The sequence below is a fragment of the Microcaecilia unicolor genome, chromosome 6, assembly GCF_901765095.1.
Source record: "Microcaecilia unicolor chromosome 6, aMicUni1.1, whole genome shotgun sequence".
NCBI lineage: Eukaryota > Metazoa > Chordata > Amphibia > Gymnophiona > Siphonopidae > Microcaecilia > Microcaecilia unicolor.
The window spans coordinates 275,309,356-275,327,954 of NC_044036.1; the positions used below are offsets into that span (position 1 = coordinate 275,309,356).

At 42.6% G+C, this 18,599-nt stretch overlaps 1 protein-coding gene across 3 annotated transcripts in view; it reads left to right on the plus strand.

Moving 5' to 3' along the window:
- RALGPS1 (Ral GEF with PH domain and SH3 binding motif 1) overlaps positions 1 to 18,599 on the plus strand; it is a 777,507-nt gene that overhangs the window by 569,068 nt on the left and 189,840 nt on the right. For all 3 annotated transcript variants that reach the window (XM_030207496.1, XM_030207498.1, XM_030207497.1), the window contains exon 11: positions 5,526 to 5,619. In XM_030207496.1, the coding sequence (XP_030063356.1) occupies positions 5,526 to 5,619 (94 nt within the window). The remainder of the gene's footprint in view (positions 1 to 5,525; positions 5,620 to 18,599) is intronic.

Below are 18,599 nucleotides of genomic sequence, written 5' to 3' on the forward strand. Positions count from 1 at the left end.
GACTCTCCAGTTTCCTCAGGAGTCTTTCATGAGGCACTTTGTCAAACGCCTTTTGAAAATCCAGATACACGATCCAGCTCATAATCGAAAGTGATTGCCGGCCATTTCCCGCCACAAATCGGGAGATGGCCGGCGATCTCAGAAAAGCGGCGAAATCGTTATAATCGAAAGCTGCTTTTTTTGACAGCATTGCCGCTTTCCCATCGCCTCGCCGGCGAAAGTTCAAAGGGGCGTGTTGGCGGCGAAGCGAAGGTGGGACATGGGCGGGTATGGGCGTGGCTACCAGATAGCCGACTTTCGCCGATAATGGAAAAAAAAATACGGCGTTAAGCAGTATTTCGTGGGGTTTACTTGGTCCTTTTATTTTCACGACCAAGCCTCAAAAAGGTGCCCAAACTGACCACATGACCACCGGAAGGAAGCGGAGATGACCTCCCCGTACTCCCCCAGTGGTCACTAACCCCCTCCCACCAAAAAACCCCCACTTTAAACACTTTTTTTTCCAGCCTGTATGCCAGCCTCAAATGCTGTACCCACCTCCATGACAGCAGAATGTGTTCTGTCCTCCGACAGCCTTTTCCTGCTTGTGATGTGGCTCTGGGGTGAGTGTGGTACCTTTTCTGTTATTTGCACTGCAGAGTCACATCAGCAATGCATTGTGGTGGGTGTAGGTATTGGTAGTTGGTAGGCTCTACTCCCCTGGTGCTTTCCCCCTACTTACTGGGTCAGAGTGTGCCCTGTTTTGTTTCCTGTTGTAGTCCATGCGGTAGTGGCCATTTTTGTAAGCCAGTTTTAGTTCCCTTTCCTGTGTTACCCACGTTAGAGAACGTTGTTCTCAGGGGCGTAGCCACGGGTGGGCCTGGACGGGCCCAGGCCCACCCACTTTCCCTCCAGGCCCACCCAACATCCCTCGCATGTGTCACGCGCTGCAACGAAAATGCTTGTCTTCCCCGCTAGTGCTGCCTCGGCCCCTGCACGCTACCCTGCCTCTGTCCCTGCCTGCATTCTTTTCTTCGATCGTCGCGTCGCCGGCAGCGCTGCCATTCACTCAGGCAGCTCCGCTCCCCTCTGCCGCGTCCATCTGGCTCTTTCTGATGCACTTCCTGTTTACGTAGGGCCAGATGGACGCGGCAGAGGGGAGCGGAGATGTCTGAGTGAATGGCAGCGCTGCCGGCGACGCGACGATCGAAGAAAAGAATGCAAGCAGGGACAGAGGCAGGGTAGCGTACAGGGGCCGAGGCAGCGCCGGCGGGGAGGACAATCATTTTCATTGCAGGCGTGGTGGGACGCAGGGGTGGAGAGAGAGGCAGGGAAGGGCATGAAAGCTGCCTTACAGCAATTCCTCAAGGCCGCCACACTACACCAGTGGCCAGGAGGAGAAACTAGTGGTTGGGCATCAGTGTCCTTGCCCTGGGCCTGCTCCGTGAGAGGGGGTGGGGTGGAGAGAGTGAGTGAGTGAGACGGTGGGGGTGGAGAAATAATTGTTTGACATGGGGGAGGGAGAGATGCAGGAGGAAAAGAGAGGGAGAATTGTTTGATATGGCTATGGTGGGGAGAGGAAGGGAAAGGCTGCAGAGGAGTGGCAAAGGACGATAGAGGAAAAAAGTGTTGGACATGACAGTAGAGGGAAGGGAGTGAGAGAGGGAAATATTGAACATGGCTGGAGGGGAGAGAAAAAGATGTTAGACCAGGGGCTCAAGGCATGGAGAGAGAGAGAAAGAAAGAGATAGTGGACAATATGGGAGAGATGTTGGACATAGAGGTGGAGCAAAGGGAAGGAGAAGTGCTGCACAAGAGAGGGGGAAGAGGGAGATATTGGATCCAGGGGCAGAAGGGAGATATGCTGGACAATGGGTAAGAGAGAGAAATACAATAAGTACCTGTATATGTAAGCCGCATTGAGCCTGCCATGAGTGGGAAAGCGCGGGGTACAAATGTAACTTAAATAAAATAAATAAATAAATAAATAAAATAAATGCAGGACAATGGAGGGAGGGGGAGGGGGTAAAAGGGAGATGTCAGGCTATGAGAGTGAAGAGAGGATAAAGAGAGAGGGGAGATGGTAATGAAATGAATGAGAGGATAGTGATTACAGGTGGTAGAAATATGGTAATGGTGCGTAGATTGAAGATGGAAGGGAATGGAAGGCTGGGAAGGAATGAGTTTGGATATGGGTGAGCTAGTGGGTGAAAGGAGATGAAAATTTGATAGATATCTGAAAAGTAAAAAAGGAAAAAGTTTAGAAAGAGGGTTAAATTTGAGTAGACAGAGGCAGAAAAGAACAAAATACAGAAAGGAAAGAGCTAAAATGGAAAGATCAATATTTCAGAAGCAGTTGTAGTGAGGAAATGGAACGAGAGGAGAGAAAAGACAAATGGACAACAGTTGCTTGAAGAATTAGCAGAAGACGACGGGAAAGTGGGAAGGAGAAACTGAAACCAACATGATAGAAAAATAAAATGTCCAGACAACAAAAGGTAGAAAAATAATTTTTTTTTTAATGTTTTAAATGGAATATGTTCAGTTTTATTGTGTTCAGTAGAAAAGGAAATACATTTTTGTTTTTATTTCTCCAGTGTTGCACTAAATGTTGAGGTTCTCAGTTCAAGTTTTGTCTACATATTTTTATTTCTAATTTGTAATCCCTTGTTCTGTATTTGGTGATGGTCTGTCAGTGTGAGACTGTAAGGGCAGATGGGGAGATTAAAGAGGAGAGGGCTTCTTTATTTTCTGCCCTGGGCACCAGCATGGCTAACAGCAGCCCTGACCCTTGCTGTAGCTGGTGGGGATCCCCAAGCCCTGCTAGCTGAGGACCTCCACTGAAGGTGGCCAGAAATCCCTTCTGCTGAGCTTTGCAGATGGGGGCAGCATCCTTGAGCCACTGACAACTAAGCATGCATGGGGTGCCGCTATCGGTGGCTCAAGGAGTTGTTGCTTCCGACCAAGCTTGGTAAAAGTAAATTCTGGCCATCTTTGGTGGAAGTTTTCAGGTGACAGAGCTTGGGGATCTTCATCAGCTAAAGTATTTATCTTTTGAGTTGGGAAATGCTGGGGGAGAGGGGGTTAGAGAGAAAATTTTGTGCCCGCCCACTTTGGGTTCAGGCCCACCCAAAATTGGCTGTCTGGCTACGCCACTGGTTGTTCTTACCTTGAATGGTGCTGAGAGAGGGCATTGTACACCATTGTGCCAGCTCTGACCTACTGCTAATCTTAGTACCAGGAGACTCTTTGCCAGTGGGGCACAACCTCTGATCTGCAGTTAACTGTGAGTAAACATGCTTATTCAAATAAAGGACTTTTTCAAAGAGATTAGTATTCAGGTGTCAACTGGTGTGCCAAAGTTATACAGCAGCAATAAGTCCTAGAGGCTGTATGCAGGTCCCTGGAGCAGTTTTAGTGGGTTAGGTACATTTGTGTGGGTAGTGGGTTTTGGCAGGGGGGTTGGGGGGCTCAGCTCCCAAAGTAAGGGAGCTATGCACGTGGGAGCTTTTCTGAAGTCCACCACAGTGGCCCCTAGGGAGCCCGGTTGGTGTCCTGGCATGTCAGGGGGGCCAGTGCACTAAAAATGCTGGCTCCTCCCATGGCCAAATGCTTTGGATTTGGCCGGGGTTTGAGATGGCCGACATAACTTTCCATTATCACTAAAAAGCGACGCCGGCCATCTCAAACTTCGGCCAAATCCAAGGCATTTGGCTGGTCGGAACTGTATTATCGAAACAAAAGATGGCCGGCCATCTTTTTCGAAAATACGGGTCTGGCCAGCTGTTTGCGGCACCGCAAAAATACATCGCTGGCCATGTATTTCGCCGGCGCCGTTCGATTATTCCCCTCAATATCCACCAGCTCCCTATTGTCCACATGTTTGTTCACCCCCTCAAAAAAATGCAGTAGATTGGTGAGGCAAGACTTCCCTTCACTAAATCCGTGCTGACTTTGTCTCATCAGCCCATGTTTTTGTATGTGCTCTGTAATTTTATTCTTAATAATAGCCTTGTTTTGAAAATATGGGTTTCCCCGCCCCTGGATCGGGACTTTTTGCCAGGACATCCAAATCGAAACAAGGACGTCCCTTTCGAAAATGCCCCTCTTTGTAGCTTCATTGCGTGCCCCCTTGTCCTAGTATTTTTGGAAAGAGTAAACAAGCGATTCACGTCTACCTGTTACACTCCACACATTATTTTATAGACCTCTATCTTATCTCCCCTTAAGAGCTATAGATACTGTAATATGACATGGGCAGTTACAAGCTGATAAGTCAAATAGAGGCATGACTATTACCTACTTTGGTTGTTTAAATCTATTTGCGAGCCTTTGGGAGTATTTTGAGTCAGTTCCGTTTGTCGCAGGTTCTCTCAGGGTAGCTAAAAAGATACTGGTAGCAGGCTGTTTTGCTTTCTTGTAGTGTTGGAAGTGCGTGCAAAGCATTACAACTAAGATTAACATTCCAAGGACGTGCATGCAAAAATATTTAGGATGAAGGACAGAGGGAATAAAGAGGACTTTCAGCACAAGAGCAGCCTTCTATAAATCAGGATTGCTTGGCTGATTTTCAGCACATCAGTGGAACTCTTTACTTATGTAAATGGAAAACTCAAGAGACCTAAGAGAAGCTATTTCTAGGCTTTTTCTTCAGCACTAAATTGCTGGTTTGTTTGAATATGGGCTTGATTCACCCAAATTATTTGTTGCCTCAGGAGATCAAAGAAAAGAAATCTGGTGTTATTTTGGTTAAATATTAATTGTGGTAAAGGCAGGTATTCATGATGTTCTCAGCAAAAAAGAAATTATTTCACTAAACAAAAAAAATAGAGATACTTGAGGCATCTAGGAGGAGCCATCAGAGATGCACCATTGACAACCCTCCACTCTGCCTAGAAGCACCCATTCATCCAGCAACCTTCAGAGTTAAATATACTTTCTCCTGCCCCAGGCTGCTGTAAATCTGGGCCAAAGCACTGTGGTAGCCACATAGCTCCCAATTTTTCTCACAGGAGCAATTCTGGCACCTTTACATTTAAATTCATTTTACTGGCAAGGCAACCAAACGTACAATGAGAAAGCAATGATGCTATAAGACGTCAACAACCCACAGAAAAAAGAGCCTTTTCCTAAACATAACAAAGGCCGATGCTAGTCCTGACACCTTTAAAACATTTTTGCTCAGGGGTAAAATGGTGAAACTGTCTGGAACAGATTCTGTTCTTTTATTTTATTGCTTAATACCACATACATATTATTTAACAATTATTCTTTTGTTTCTAAAGATCACCTGTAATATTTATTACATAAGCCATAGTTAGAAAACTGGTGCCGCATAGTTTACCTTCAGCGGGCACTTTTTTTTCTGAGTGGTTCATTGAACAGATTCAACAACTTTTCTGAATTTTTCCAGGGCTGTAGACTCATTTCATGAATTCTCTTTCATATAAATTCACACACCCCTACGAATGACCATAAAAATAGTAACTTCTGAGTCAAAGAAAAAGTATACATTTGTTCAACTCTTTGTTTTCCTTACTCTACAGATCATCTTGTGACGTTGCCCCATGTGCAAAACTACTTAAAGTCTGTCCGTTACATTGAAGAGCTTCAGAAGTTTGTGGAGGATGACAATTACAAGTGAGTGTGTTTGGATTTAGTAAGAAACAGTCATTTCAGCACATGGTTGAACCTCCAGCCAGCTCAAAGTAGGAATAATGCCAGAAATTTAAAGAGCATGTTATCATTATTAAAGAAACTGGATCCGTGAGGATCGCTGAAGCTTGTCTTTATTAAAACACAGCTGTTGGTTTCCTTTAAATAATGGCATATTCCTTTTAACTACATTTCTATATAACACACAGAAGAGTAAGTAGAAAGCATAGAAACTTTTAGTTACATTTATTTCTGCATTGGGAATAAATTTAAGTGAGGTTAAAAAAAGGCTCTGAAAGCTTCTTTATTTTTGGGATACAGAACAGTTCAAAAATATTAATTCGACATAGAAAGAACTGATATGGAAACCAGCTGCAAGCATGAAGAAAAATATATAGGATACTATATAGAATGTGAGGGGGGAGGGATTGTCCTTTTAGAGGTGCCTTCTATATCAGAGTAACAGCAAACAACCACAAAAGTGGAGAAACTGGATCTGCTACGAGGGGAATGCAGAGACAGGGGAGTAGCGTGATCAACAGGACACTTCCAAGTACGGCCAAGGAGGCGAGAGATGGAATATCCTTTATTAGTGAATGAAATACAATGGATAAGACTCGACACGGCACCGTGTTTCAGCGAAGAACACCTGCCTCAGGAGTCTGTATATGAGGATCACTTGTAGGTGTAGTAAAAGTGAGCAAATCAAACTTGTTCAACATCGGACTCTACTCCACTTCAAGTTTTCTTGCAACCTTAGCCACGCAATGTGTATGCTTACCATCCATTAGCCTTTTTAAAGGCTCAATTTGGTTTGCTCACTTTTACTACATCTACTAGTGATCCTCATGTACAGACTCCTGAGGCAGGCGTTATTCGCCAAAACACTGTGCCGTGTCGAGTCTTATCCATTGTATTTCATTCATTACTAAGAATATTCCCTCCATCTCTCATCTCCTTGGTAGTACTTGGAAGTGTCCTGTTGATCACTCTACTCTATTCAGCCTTCTACTGTGATAGCCTTAATTATTACTCAGCTTTGATATCCGTCCCCTTGCTTATGCCCCACAGTAGTTAGAACAGTTTGCATGTATGATATTTTGATTTTATCATTTTTAATCAACTATAACCACCCGCACTCCATTTGCCTACTCTGTCTAATGAGAAATCTGGGCCCAACCAGCTAATCTTAAAGCAGAAAAATCTGATAGGATTCTCAGGATAATCCTCTAGACCATCTCTTTGCTTTCCATTACAGTTCACCTTATTGAAACTATCCTAAACAGATATTTTTCTAATTTATTCTAAGCAAAAACAATGCTCATAGAGAACAAGAGTTTTCCAACATTGTTGTGCTGATATACATGTACAAGGCAAAGTGTAATTACAAAGAGAAATCAAAGGACACAACTCCCCCAACTCCTTCACTGTTGCCACCGTCAGGGCTTTTTTAAAGGGGCTACTCAATGGGACTTAGTCCCAGCACTTTTTCCATTGGCTGCTAAAAATTGGAGAAACACTGTCGTTACCCAGACCCTGTAGGCCCATGGGAGAATGAGATGCATGCTGCAGCCAGCACATAGTAGCCCATCCCTGGAAAACGTGGGCTACAGATGCTGAGCTGTCTAGACAATAATGGTCAAAACTTTTAGTTTTGGTTTAATGCTTCGATATATGCAAGCTTTGGGAATCTGAATGTGCAGGATCGCTGATATCTTTGCATTTTGCACAGTATAGGAGGAAATACATGTCTGGAAACTCCAAGGAGCAGGACTCTGCCTGCAGGGCGGTACTGGAGAAGTAGAAACAATTCATATTTTGTCTGCAAATTGCTATTTATTTATTTATTGCATTTGTATCCCACATTCCCCCACCTATTTGCAGGCTCAATGTGGCTTACATAGATTTATTGATTTATGGCCTGAGCCCTTACTGCCACCCACTGACATAGTGGTAAGGGCTCATGCGCTACCCACACGGTAACCATGCAGCGTGCACCAACATGGGCACACTGCCAGTTACTGCCGGAAACAACCCTGCGGTAGAATACAGAAAATATCTAACACAGTTTTACCTGTAGCTGAAAACGATTCTTAACAGCCAAAGCAAATTTTAGCATATATAAATTGCATTTGACTTTAGGCTTGATTCTATTAGAAGAGAGGCTAATGAGGCCATACTTAGGTGTGTATTTAATAGTTTATTAAGCTGTGTACGTTCCCCTTCCCCCTTTACTTGGAAATAGCTAGGGGTACAAATTTCAAACTCTGGAAGTTGTAGGCATGTTGTAGGAGATGCAATTTGAAGTTTGAGACTGCACAGTGATTAAAGGGTGGATCTATATGGTTGACAAACTGATACATGGCACAGAATTCTGGACAGTGGAGACATGAAAAAGCGACATAACCATGAAAAGAGAGAGGAAGATAGAAGAGGTTTCTTGTAACGTTGGACATTCTACTTGTGTTTCTCTTCACCAAATTATAATATGATAACCTGTCTGCCAGATCCAGAAAGCATTCTATACATGCAATATATAAATAAAAGAAATTTCCCACAGTTACTTCAAAAGAAACAACAGGCATGATATAGAAAGGATTAATGCTCCTAACACTGAAAGGTATGCTCCTAAATTAGCCTCTGGAAAACATTTTTAGGGCTGTCTAAATTTATGCTCAAAATTTCACTAAACGTCTACTTTTAGGAGCAACCAAAACAAAACAGGTTGCAACAGAAGCAGATTTAGGGCAGGGAAAAGGTGACTAAAGTAGAAGTCATAAAATGTTGAGAACCGCCAGTTTTTCATATCACGGGTCCATAGGCAGTCTGAAAAAGTTACATGTTTGAACTTCTGCAATTTTTTTTTCATATAAACGCATGGGATTTGTACTGTTGTGTTACAAGTTGTTTTCGCTCATTGAATTCACTAAAGTAAAGCCACCTTTTCTGTTCTAGTGACTTTAGTCACCTTTTCCCCAGAGATGGTCACAAATGATTAGGAGCGTAGGGGTCCTTTTACAAAACAGCAGTAGAGCTACCGCCACTTTGCCATGCACCAAATCTAGACTACTGCCAGGCTACAGCAGGAATCCAGCAGTAGTTCCCACCCCCAGCACACGCCATTTCCAGTGCAACAAAAATATTTTTTTATTTTTGTAGTGCCGGGGATTACTGCCGAGTTAGAACAGAAGCCCTTACTGTCACTTAAATAGGTGGTAGTAAGGGCTCCCCCGAAAATGGCAGCGCACCAATCCCTGTAATTAGCATAGGACCATTTCTTATTTTTGGGGCTAAAAACAATATTTTACCTGCTGCAGTAAAAGGGGGCCTCAGCACTTGGCAAATGCATGTGCTGACAGCACTGCAGAATCCTTTTTATCGCAGCTTGGTAAAAGGGCCCCTTAGCTAGCACTGATTTTCAGTATTAGGCTCATATATTAGGAAAATGAATGCAGGCCTAAATTTATAAGCATAATTTTTAAATTCCATTTTCAGCTGAAAGCTTAGACCATTATTTTAGAAACACAGCACACACATGTAAATACTGATATGTACAACATGTAGAGATTTCAAGGGGGTGTGGCTTAGGCAGGCCTACCATCTACACACGTATTTCTGATTTACAAAGACAATACACATACATGAGGACAGATTTCCATTAACAGGATTTATACCTGCTCAAAGACATTTAAACATTAAAAAAAAAAAGGTGTTTGTTTCAGCCAAGGCTTTATATGAGAAATTAAAGGGAGCCATTCTCCTTCAGTCAATGTAGTTTATTGTCACTCCAAAAATGAGAACAGGTTAAACCCATAAATGAAAGGAGGCTAAAATAGTAATCTCACTACTTAACTGGCAGCACTTAAATGTGTATGTTCGTAAAATTGAGGCAGCTACATGGTGAAAATGGAGATTTTCATGGACGTTGTGAACCATGCACATGTGTGTGCTAACACCTTCACATGGAGGTTGCCATTCATGTTTTCAATTTTTATCTTCATAAAATGGCTCAGCCCACTGCACATACTGACAAATACACACGTAGTCCGGCAGGTAATATACATGGTAACACAGTGGTGTATTTATTCAAAGTGCATGTGTTGCGTACGCACCCCCTATCAGACCTGACATGAGGAACTTTGTCAAAAGCTTTCTGAAAATCTAGATACACTACATCAACCAGCTCACCTTTATCCACATGTGTATTCACATCTTCAGTGAAATGAAGCAAATTGGTGAGGTAAGACTTCCCTTGACTGAAACTATGCTGATTCTGTCCCATTAAACCATGTTTATTTGTGTTCCATAATTTTATTCTTTATAATAGTTTCCACTACTTTACTCGGCACTGACGTCCGGCTTACTGATCTGTAATTTCCCAGATCACTCCTGGAACTGTTTTTAAAAATTGGCATTAGATTGGCCACGATCCAATCTGCAGATACTACAGAAATTTTAATGACAGGTTACATTACTAACAGCAGATCAGCAATTTCATGTTTGATTTCTTTCAGTACCCTCAAATGCATGCAATCCAGTCCAGGTGATCTACTACTCTTTAATTTGTCAGTTTGGCTCAGTTAATCTTCCAGTTTCACCGAGATTTCTTTCAGTTCCTCCACATCATCACCCTTGAAAACCATTTCTGATACAGGTAGCTCTCTTACATCTTCTTCTGTAAAGACCGAAGCAAGGACTATGGCCTTGTCCTCCCTGAGTGCTCCTTTTGCTCCTTCGTGATCTAATGGTCCCCCAGATCCCTTGCAGGCTTTCTGCTTCTGATGTACCTGAAAAAGTTGTTACTGTGAGTTTTGCCTCTGCTACAAGTTTCTCTTCATATTCTCTTTTAGCCACCTTCATCAATGCTTTGCATCTAACTTGCCAGTGCTTATGTTGCTTCTTCTTTTCTTCATTTGGGTCCTTTTTTCATTCTTTGAAAGACATTCTTTTGGCTCTAATAGTCTCTTTCACGTCATGTTTTAACTATATGGCTGTCGTTTCCTCTTCTTTCCACCTTTATAAATACAAGGAACACATCTGGTCTAGGCTTCCAAGATGGTATCTTTACACAACGTCCATGCCTGACTTAATGTCCTAACCTTTGCAACCGGTCCTTATAGCTTCTTTTTAACCATTTTCTTCATTTTATTATAGTAGTCCTTTTGAAAATTAAATGCTGCTACAGTAGATTTCCTTTGTGGCTTCATTCCAGGTAGTAGCTCAAATTTGATCATGTTTCTAATATGTGGTCATTTGTTCTGTATTTGATAAGGCTTTATCCGCATGTTTCAGAACAGGGATTTATAGCAGTCAGGCGTGTTCTGTTGTCCCAAAAACAGGTGGTTTCCAAGGACTGGTGTAATATGTAGCTGCTTACAAAGAATGTGGCTGTTTTGGCAGATGGCACCCTGGGTAGTCCCCCCCCCCCCCCCCACTCTTTATTGACATCCCTGTATTTGAATACTAAAACTTTTTTTTTTTTTTTTTTGCTAGAAAGAAAGTGCCGGCAGTGATTGTGCACAGACATTTCAGTGCACGTATTCTATGTGAACCTTCCCTTTATTTTACTAGCTAGATGGTAAGCTCAGGACAGCAGGAACAGGTCTTATTTCTTTCTAAAGGGACCAGAACTAGGACTAGGATTTACCCTAGAAGGCAGAACAAGTGGCATCAGACTGTAAAGCCACACTCCACTTAATAATCAGGACCACACAAAATTTTGTTGCTAAATCAAACCTTTACTGTACCTTTTACTTTATAAGGTAAGGAAGAAAAGATTTTTACAAACATGTGGCCACCAATGTACAGTCTTATCTCCTCTCATGTAGCAGCACAAAGATACATACTGTTAATCTTCATTCCTTTAGGTATTCAGACCAGCTCACCGGGTGGGTGAGGGTCCTGCAGAATGCAGTTCCTTACACATGCTGTTCGCTGAAATCAGATGCTCAAAGTTATTAGTGCTTAGCACAGATAATAAACACTTAAAAGCTAAGACATTGAGGCTCTGTAGTGATCGTGTTATACCCTTCTGCCCTGGGTAAAACCTTGCCCCCTAAGATTTAGAACAGGGTGCCTGGGTAATATACAAGCGGTGGGATACCTACCCTCATTGCCACCCAGAGCAAAGCACCCCTCTTCCAAGCAAGGGGGTACGCTGACCACTCACGCAGCTTCTGGCTCTGCCGGTCCCCCGCCCCCTCTGACGTCAACTTCCTGTTCCAGGGCAGGGGTTTTGGCAGAGCCAGCAGCCACATGAGTGTTCAGGGCACCCGCTTGCTGCCTGCACCCGGGGCAGACCTCCCCCACCACCCCACCCTTAGTACTCTTAGAGTACACAGGTACTTTGAAAGGGCTCCTTCTCCTCTCTCTGGACTTTCTAGGGGTGTAGAGGTTCCCCATACTTCCACATTGCACAAGCTAGCAACTTCTTAGATTCTGGTAATTGTTCTTGGTCCATGAATCCTTGCTCTGAAGCAAGTGCCTCTGTAGTGCTAAGCCGTGAGGATATAGCAGGCTGATTCTTCATTCAGGTGGCTGCTGCAGGCATTGCAAGAAAGAATCTCCCTGTGGACTACGGGTCAGATGTGGGCGTTGGGCCCTAAGACAATTTGGAGAGTCTAGAGTGAGCTTACATAATTTGGGGGGAGGGGGTAGGAGGAGGATAGGCTACTGCTGCCCTCAGAGCTTTCCCTTTGCTTAACACTGGGCACGCCTTTCCTTTCATAAATTTCCAGAGCTTCCCAACTGTAATGCACAGTTCCACTCTTTTCTAGAAACTTCTGGTACCTTCCTGACAGGTCAGCTAGAGGCCACTGGGCTGCATATCTGCTGCAGATAAAGCAGACAGCTTCTTATTGTTGGCTGGTGTACACTAAAAAGAGCCAGCAGTGGAAGCACTGACATAGGGATGAAAAAGGGAACAGCACTGAGAATTCAGACAGCCTTATACTGCTGAATTTCTCATGATGTTACATGATCTCAGATGCTTCCCACAGACTGCAAAAGAGGTGTTACAGCAGAGTTCAGCATGTGAGGGACTATGGATGATCAGAGAGGCAGCTTTTTCTAACCAAAGCTTGGACATCCCTCTGCAAATTTTCCACCTCCAGCTTGGAGTACCCAAACCTGGCCACTCCTATTTACTGTGAGCAGTTATATCAATTTATAATGACCAAAATGGATTACAAGTAAAACATCATCTTCAAATATCGAATCATACACTAGCCCCCACCATAATAGGCTAAGCTAAAAAGAAAAGCCTTTACATATGTAATACAAGTAGTCAGTCTCCTCTTGAATCTGAAGAGGCAAAGAGTTCTGCAGACAAGACCCTGCAATGGAGAATGCAAGATTACAAGTCTGTCTAGCCCACTTCAAAAAGGGGACCGACAACAACATGGCCAAGGGTGAATTCAGTGCAAGTGGAGATCAGATGATTCTTTCAAAATGAATCGGAGAAATGTGCAGCTAGTGAAAAGTGCTTTCTAGCCTATGCCTTGGTGACTCTGTCCATAGAACCATGGGGAATTGACAATGACCTCCTTAGAAATTGAGGAGTATTATATTAAAGCTTAATGCACTTTGTAATGCACAATAAAAATCTAAATAATATTTTGTGTGAAGGGAGACATTCTCAGAGGCTAGACTTACCTAAGCGGACAGCCCACTGTGAGTTAGGCTGTTCCTAGAGGGTGGATGGGTTTCTCTATCATAGAATATCTCCAAATGTTCATTAGAACACCAGTGAGCAAACATGTGCTCTCAATCAAATCAAGTGATGGCCACAATAATAACATGCCTAATGTGTTAGCTATTACCAGTGCATTTTTTCTAGCAAAAAGGGGGCCGGTACTCAAATGCCAGGCCACTCTTCAGGGGTGGGGTAATCACTGAGGGACCCACCCCACAATAGCCAGGCCTCAGGCAACCAGTCACAGAATCTGTGACCAGGCAGAATTGGTGTGTAGAGCCTGAGCTCTTTCATTAAAACTCGGGGGCCATGGGTCAGTTTTAACAGACAATGGAAAAGGTGCCAGTACTCAGTACCACCAAGTACCCCCTCAAAAAAAGCCCTGCCTATTACAAAGAAAGCTCTCTATCTATGTCCTAAAAGATTATAAGAAAGGCTTCCCTACTCTCATACTTCACAAAAAACGCAAACTAAAATAAAAAATCAAAACATTCATTCCTTATAGAACGATGTCCTCATTTGCTTGTCTATCTTCTTTTATCTTACTAATTGTTTCAATCAAGACATAGATACACATATCACGTAATGAACATATGGGTATAACACTCTAAAAAGAAGTTGTGTCTCATGTTTCTTATGTTTATACAATAAAGACCAGTTGTAAGTAATGGTAATATAAGAAAAAACACAATTGGAAAATGTTCATAAAGAATATGTTCTTTAAAAATGTGCATTTATCTCAGCGCTGGTGAGTGTGTGCACAACACCCAGCAGCTACTGCTAATACCGGCGTTGACAAATTTCCTTCGCTGCTTCCAACTTGGTGGCAGAATACCATCTGTGTCCAACACTGCAGGGTTTCGAGACGATCTTCGTCAGGGACCCGGAATGTAACTGCCTCTTCCTTTAAGTGAATACACACTGCACCAACTTTTTGAATACACCTCTTCACGACGTGGCAAGCAAAATACATTGAACAAATAAAAAAAAGCAAAAGAGAATGCCAAAGTATATATAGGAAGGACAGCCACTGGTGAGGAAAGAGGGATACAGAGAGAGCCCATAGAAGGGCACAGAAGTCAAGATGATAAAACAGTTGACAGACATTGGCAAGAGATGGAGGGCAGACACTGTGCAACATCTCTCAGCCAAAGATTAAAGAGAGTTAACAAGTGTGTTTGGAGAGCCATTTTGAACCTAGGGAATGAATGCTCAGATCAAGAGAGAGAAAGAGGGAGAGTGTTCCAATGTAAGGGGAAAACATGGGAGAAAGCACACTAGCATGTAGACTCGTCTGGTTCAGGTTTAAGAAAGGATAGTGAACTGATAAGTACGAATGCTTCGTAAGGAAGAGCAGCATGTCCAAAGACAAATTTTCAAAAAGGCATGCTGTTGGCTACATAGGTGGTATGGGAAGTAGAATCAAGGAGCTGCACTTAAGGTTGATGAGGGTCTGTACAGTCCCAGTGATTTTTAAAGAAGGGACATTTACACAGTGTTAAATGGCTATCCAAGTGATGCCATTGAAAATCCATGGATAATGTTACCAGATAAGTTATTCATTTAAGGGACCCTTTTACTAAGCTTCATAGGCGCCTACATGCGCCCAATGCATGCCAATTTGGAACTACTGCCCGGCTACCATGTGGCCTGAGCAGTAATTTCATTTTTTACACACGTCCAGTATGCGTACCGGAAAATATATTTTATTTTCCGGCGTGTGGTGCTAACTGGGCGGTATTCGGCATTGTACATGCACTGACGATTACCGCCTGGTAAACGCATGAGACCTTACCGCTAAGTGAATTTTTGCAGGCGCGCTGAAAAATGGACCTGTGCACATCCAATACATGCGTCTACAACAGCGCACGCCATTTTTTGGTGCACCTTAGGAAAAGGACCCCTTAGCAGCTGAATATCACTGCTTAAACAGGTAGCTTTTTGGCCAGCCCATGGGTAACATTTTCAATGGCCAAAGTTATCCGTATAAGAGGCCCATTTTTTAAATAGCACTTATTATGTCAGTGCTTGCTAAGTGCTTTTGAATACCAGCCCCAAGATACCTGGGTTCATTGCATTTGAACATTGGTTGGTTATTTTATTACACAATGTGGAAAAGTGGTTATGAAGTGCACAGCTTAGTGGCCTACCTACTACACACATAAAATTTTAAAACTTAAGTATACACATCTGTTTGTGTGTGGGGGGTGGGGTGGGGGGGAGTATGTAATAACAAGGCACCAAAAAAATTATGAAAAAGTGGCTATTTTATACCTGTTTTATAAATGCAATATATGTACCTATGTGTCTTCGTAAACTAGGCTCCTACAACAATTCCCACTAGTCCACATGTTTACACCTTTCCTAACAGGATAATTTTATGACAGGGTCCCTAGGTTAAGCCATCAAGGAAGTATCTATTTTATAAAGATACAAAGGTGTTTGTGTGTCTTTAATAAAAGTTAGTTCAAATCCAGCAGCATCAGTGCCTACGTTAATGGCACGGAAATTACACCTGGTCAAGAACAAGTATAACTGTGCACATGAGTACACAAGCCCATGCATTGGTTATTGTATTTTAGATTCAGTGTGCGCACTTTCCTGACTCTGCCAGTGCTCCACTCACACCAAGCCTCTGTCACAGTAAGGGTATGTGTGTGCATGTCATTGTGTGTACTCTTCCCGTTTGTGTATTAATGCAATCTTCTTGGATATTAAGAATCTAGCGGTATTTGAGGTAACGTTTGGCTTCTTTTAGCATCTTGAGATTGAGCAGTGTCTCACTTCAATTTTATGCTGTTTTTTTGTACATTGTGTACTGTTTCAAGACCCCTGACACAGGCAGTTTAGTCGAAACACGGATCGTGTTGGGTCTGTCTAATAAATTTGAGTTGATGCCCCTAATCTTGAAGGCTTCTTGTGCTTTTGTCCTTTGCTAATTTTATAAAAGCCATTTTACCTCAGATTTCACATGTGGTGCCCAGATTTGGGCACGGTCCTGAGATGCACATGCAACTTAATTGCCTAATGAGCTGTTAACCATCAATAATTAGATGCTAATAAGCAATTCACATTAATTGACACCGATTAGGATTTGGATCTGCCTTTGGATTAGGATTCAGATTTTGCATGCTATTCTATAACACTGGACACCTAAATCCCATAGTGTGCAACTACACATTGAGGCTTCAGAGCTCTGCCTACCTCTTGAGTCCTCCACGTGTAATGGAAGCATTTCTGAAAATGCTTCCCTGGAGGATCTGGATTTCAGCTTTTTACCTAAGAGCCTAAGGTTGGCTTCCAAAACCTCCCTCCCACAATTAGCTATATCATTGGTACCCAAATGTACCAAAATAGCTGGCTCCTCTCCAGCACTGTTTAAAATCCTATCTAGGTGATGCATGAGGTCTGCCACCTCTGCACTAGGCAGTCAAATGACCAGGCGATCCTCATGTGCACCAGGTACCCATCTATCTACTTGCCTAACTACACCAGCTGTCTTAACCCTCCCCTCCTGGGCAGAAGCCTCTGAGACATATCCTTGGTGTGAGAGGATATTGCATCCCCTGGTGAGCTGGTCCTGGCTACAGGATTATTTCCTACTTCACCAGGGTGATAGTCTCCTTTTAGCAGACTTCCTTTCTCCAAGGCAGCACAGGGGCTGTCAGACTGGAGGTGGGACTTCTCTACAGTGTCCCTATAGGTCTCCTGTATGTACCTCTCTGTCTCCCTCAGCATGTCTGCTACTCTACTCAAGAGAATGGACTAATTCTCTGAGAGCTAGGAGCTCTTTGCATCAGGCACACACATAAAACAACTTGCCAATTGGGAGATAATCATACATGACACTCAAGGCAAAAGATGTTTAAAATCAGAAAAACTACAGCTACGCTCAACTTCAAGCAACATACATATTAGGGAGACTGGAATAAAGGCATTAACACGAACACTGAATGAGTGCTGTAGCCTACTTGACATGACATTTCTGGAAAAGCAGTTTCCTGAGCAATACTGGGAATCTTACAGAATAAACATACTTCTCTGCCACGAGAAACATATCAGATGATGGGTTATACTCAGTCAGGGATTTTAGCTGAATGCAGATCTGTGTGCCTGACAGAGATGCCTAATTTGCCATGTACAGCTATGCCCCCCATCCACTGAAATAATATTTATGTTAGGAAATAGTGGGAGATCTTGAGTTTTCTGATCTTCCTTGTTAATTGTTTTGGACATTTTGTTGGAAGGACACATGCTTAGTCAGGACTCCCTTTCCCTAAAAAAAAGCTCTGTAGAGTTCATAATCAGAAGGGAAGCAAATAGGATGCTTTTCCATTGCCAATCTACAGAAGGAATGCATTTCTTTTATGAATTTTTGTTTAATTATTTAATATTTTTGTAAGTGATATTCCTGAAGGTCTGTCTGGTAAGGTTTGTTTCTTTGCAGATTTTTACCAAGATCTGCAATAGGGTTGATACCCTTGATGGTATGAATAACATGAGGAGGGACCTAGTGAAGCTTGAAGAATGGTCCAGAATTTGGCAGTTAAGATTTAATGCTAAAAAAAATGCAGGGTCATGCATTTGGGATGCAAAAGCTAGAGGGACAGTACAGTTTAGGGGGTGAAATACGTTTGTACATGAAAGAGAAGAAGGACTTGGGTGTGATCGTATATGATGATCTTAAGGTGGGCAGACAAATAGAAAAGGTGATGTTGAAAGCTAGAAGGATGTTTGGGTGCACAGGGATAGGAATGGCCAACAGGAAAAAGGAGGCCGTAGCGCCTCTGTATAAGTCTCAGGTGAGATCTCACAAAAAAAAAATAAGTAAAAGTATAATAGTCACAATTAATACCTTTTATTAAATTTAGATATTAGATATATATCATATGTTGAATAAAGTGATTGCTCAAGGCATATACTAACCACAATCGCTCAACTGCAAAACACTATGCACAACTTTGTGCAAAAACACACTCAGAACCTTACTGTACCATAAATATTACACTGGGCAGACCCTAATACACCATATACCACCCAAACGGACAACATCACAGACCGTCAACAATATGAAACAAGGGATAATATCACAATTCTCATGTCATGTACAGCCACAAAACATCCTTTTAGGGTGGAAATTCACAATGAGCTCCTTTTATTAACGATCAGATAGAGATAACAGTTTTTACATTTCAATTTTGGCACAGTATAAGTCATCACAAACAAAATATAGGAAAACCAAAAGCATTAGGGGCTTATAGCCCATTTAGTT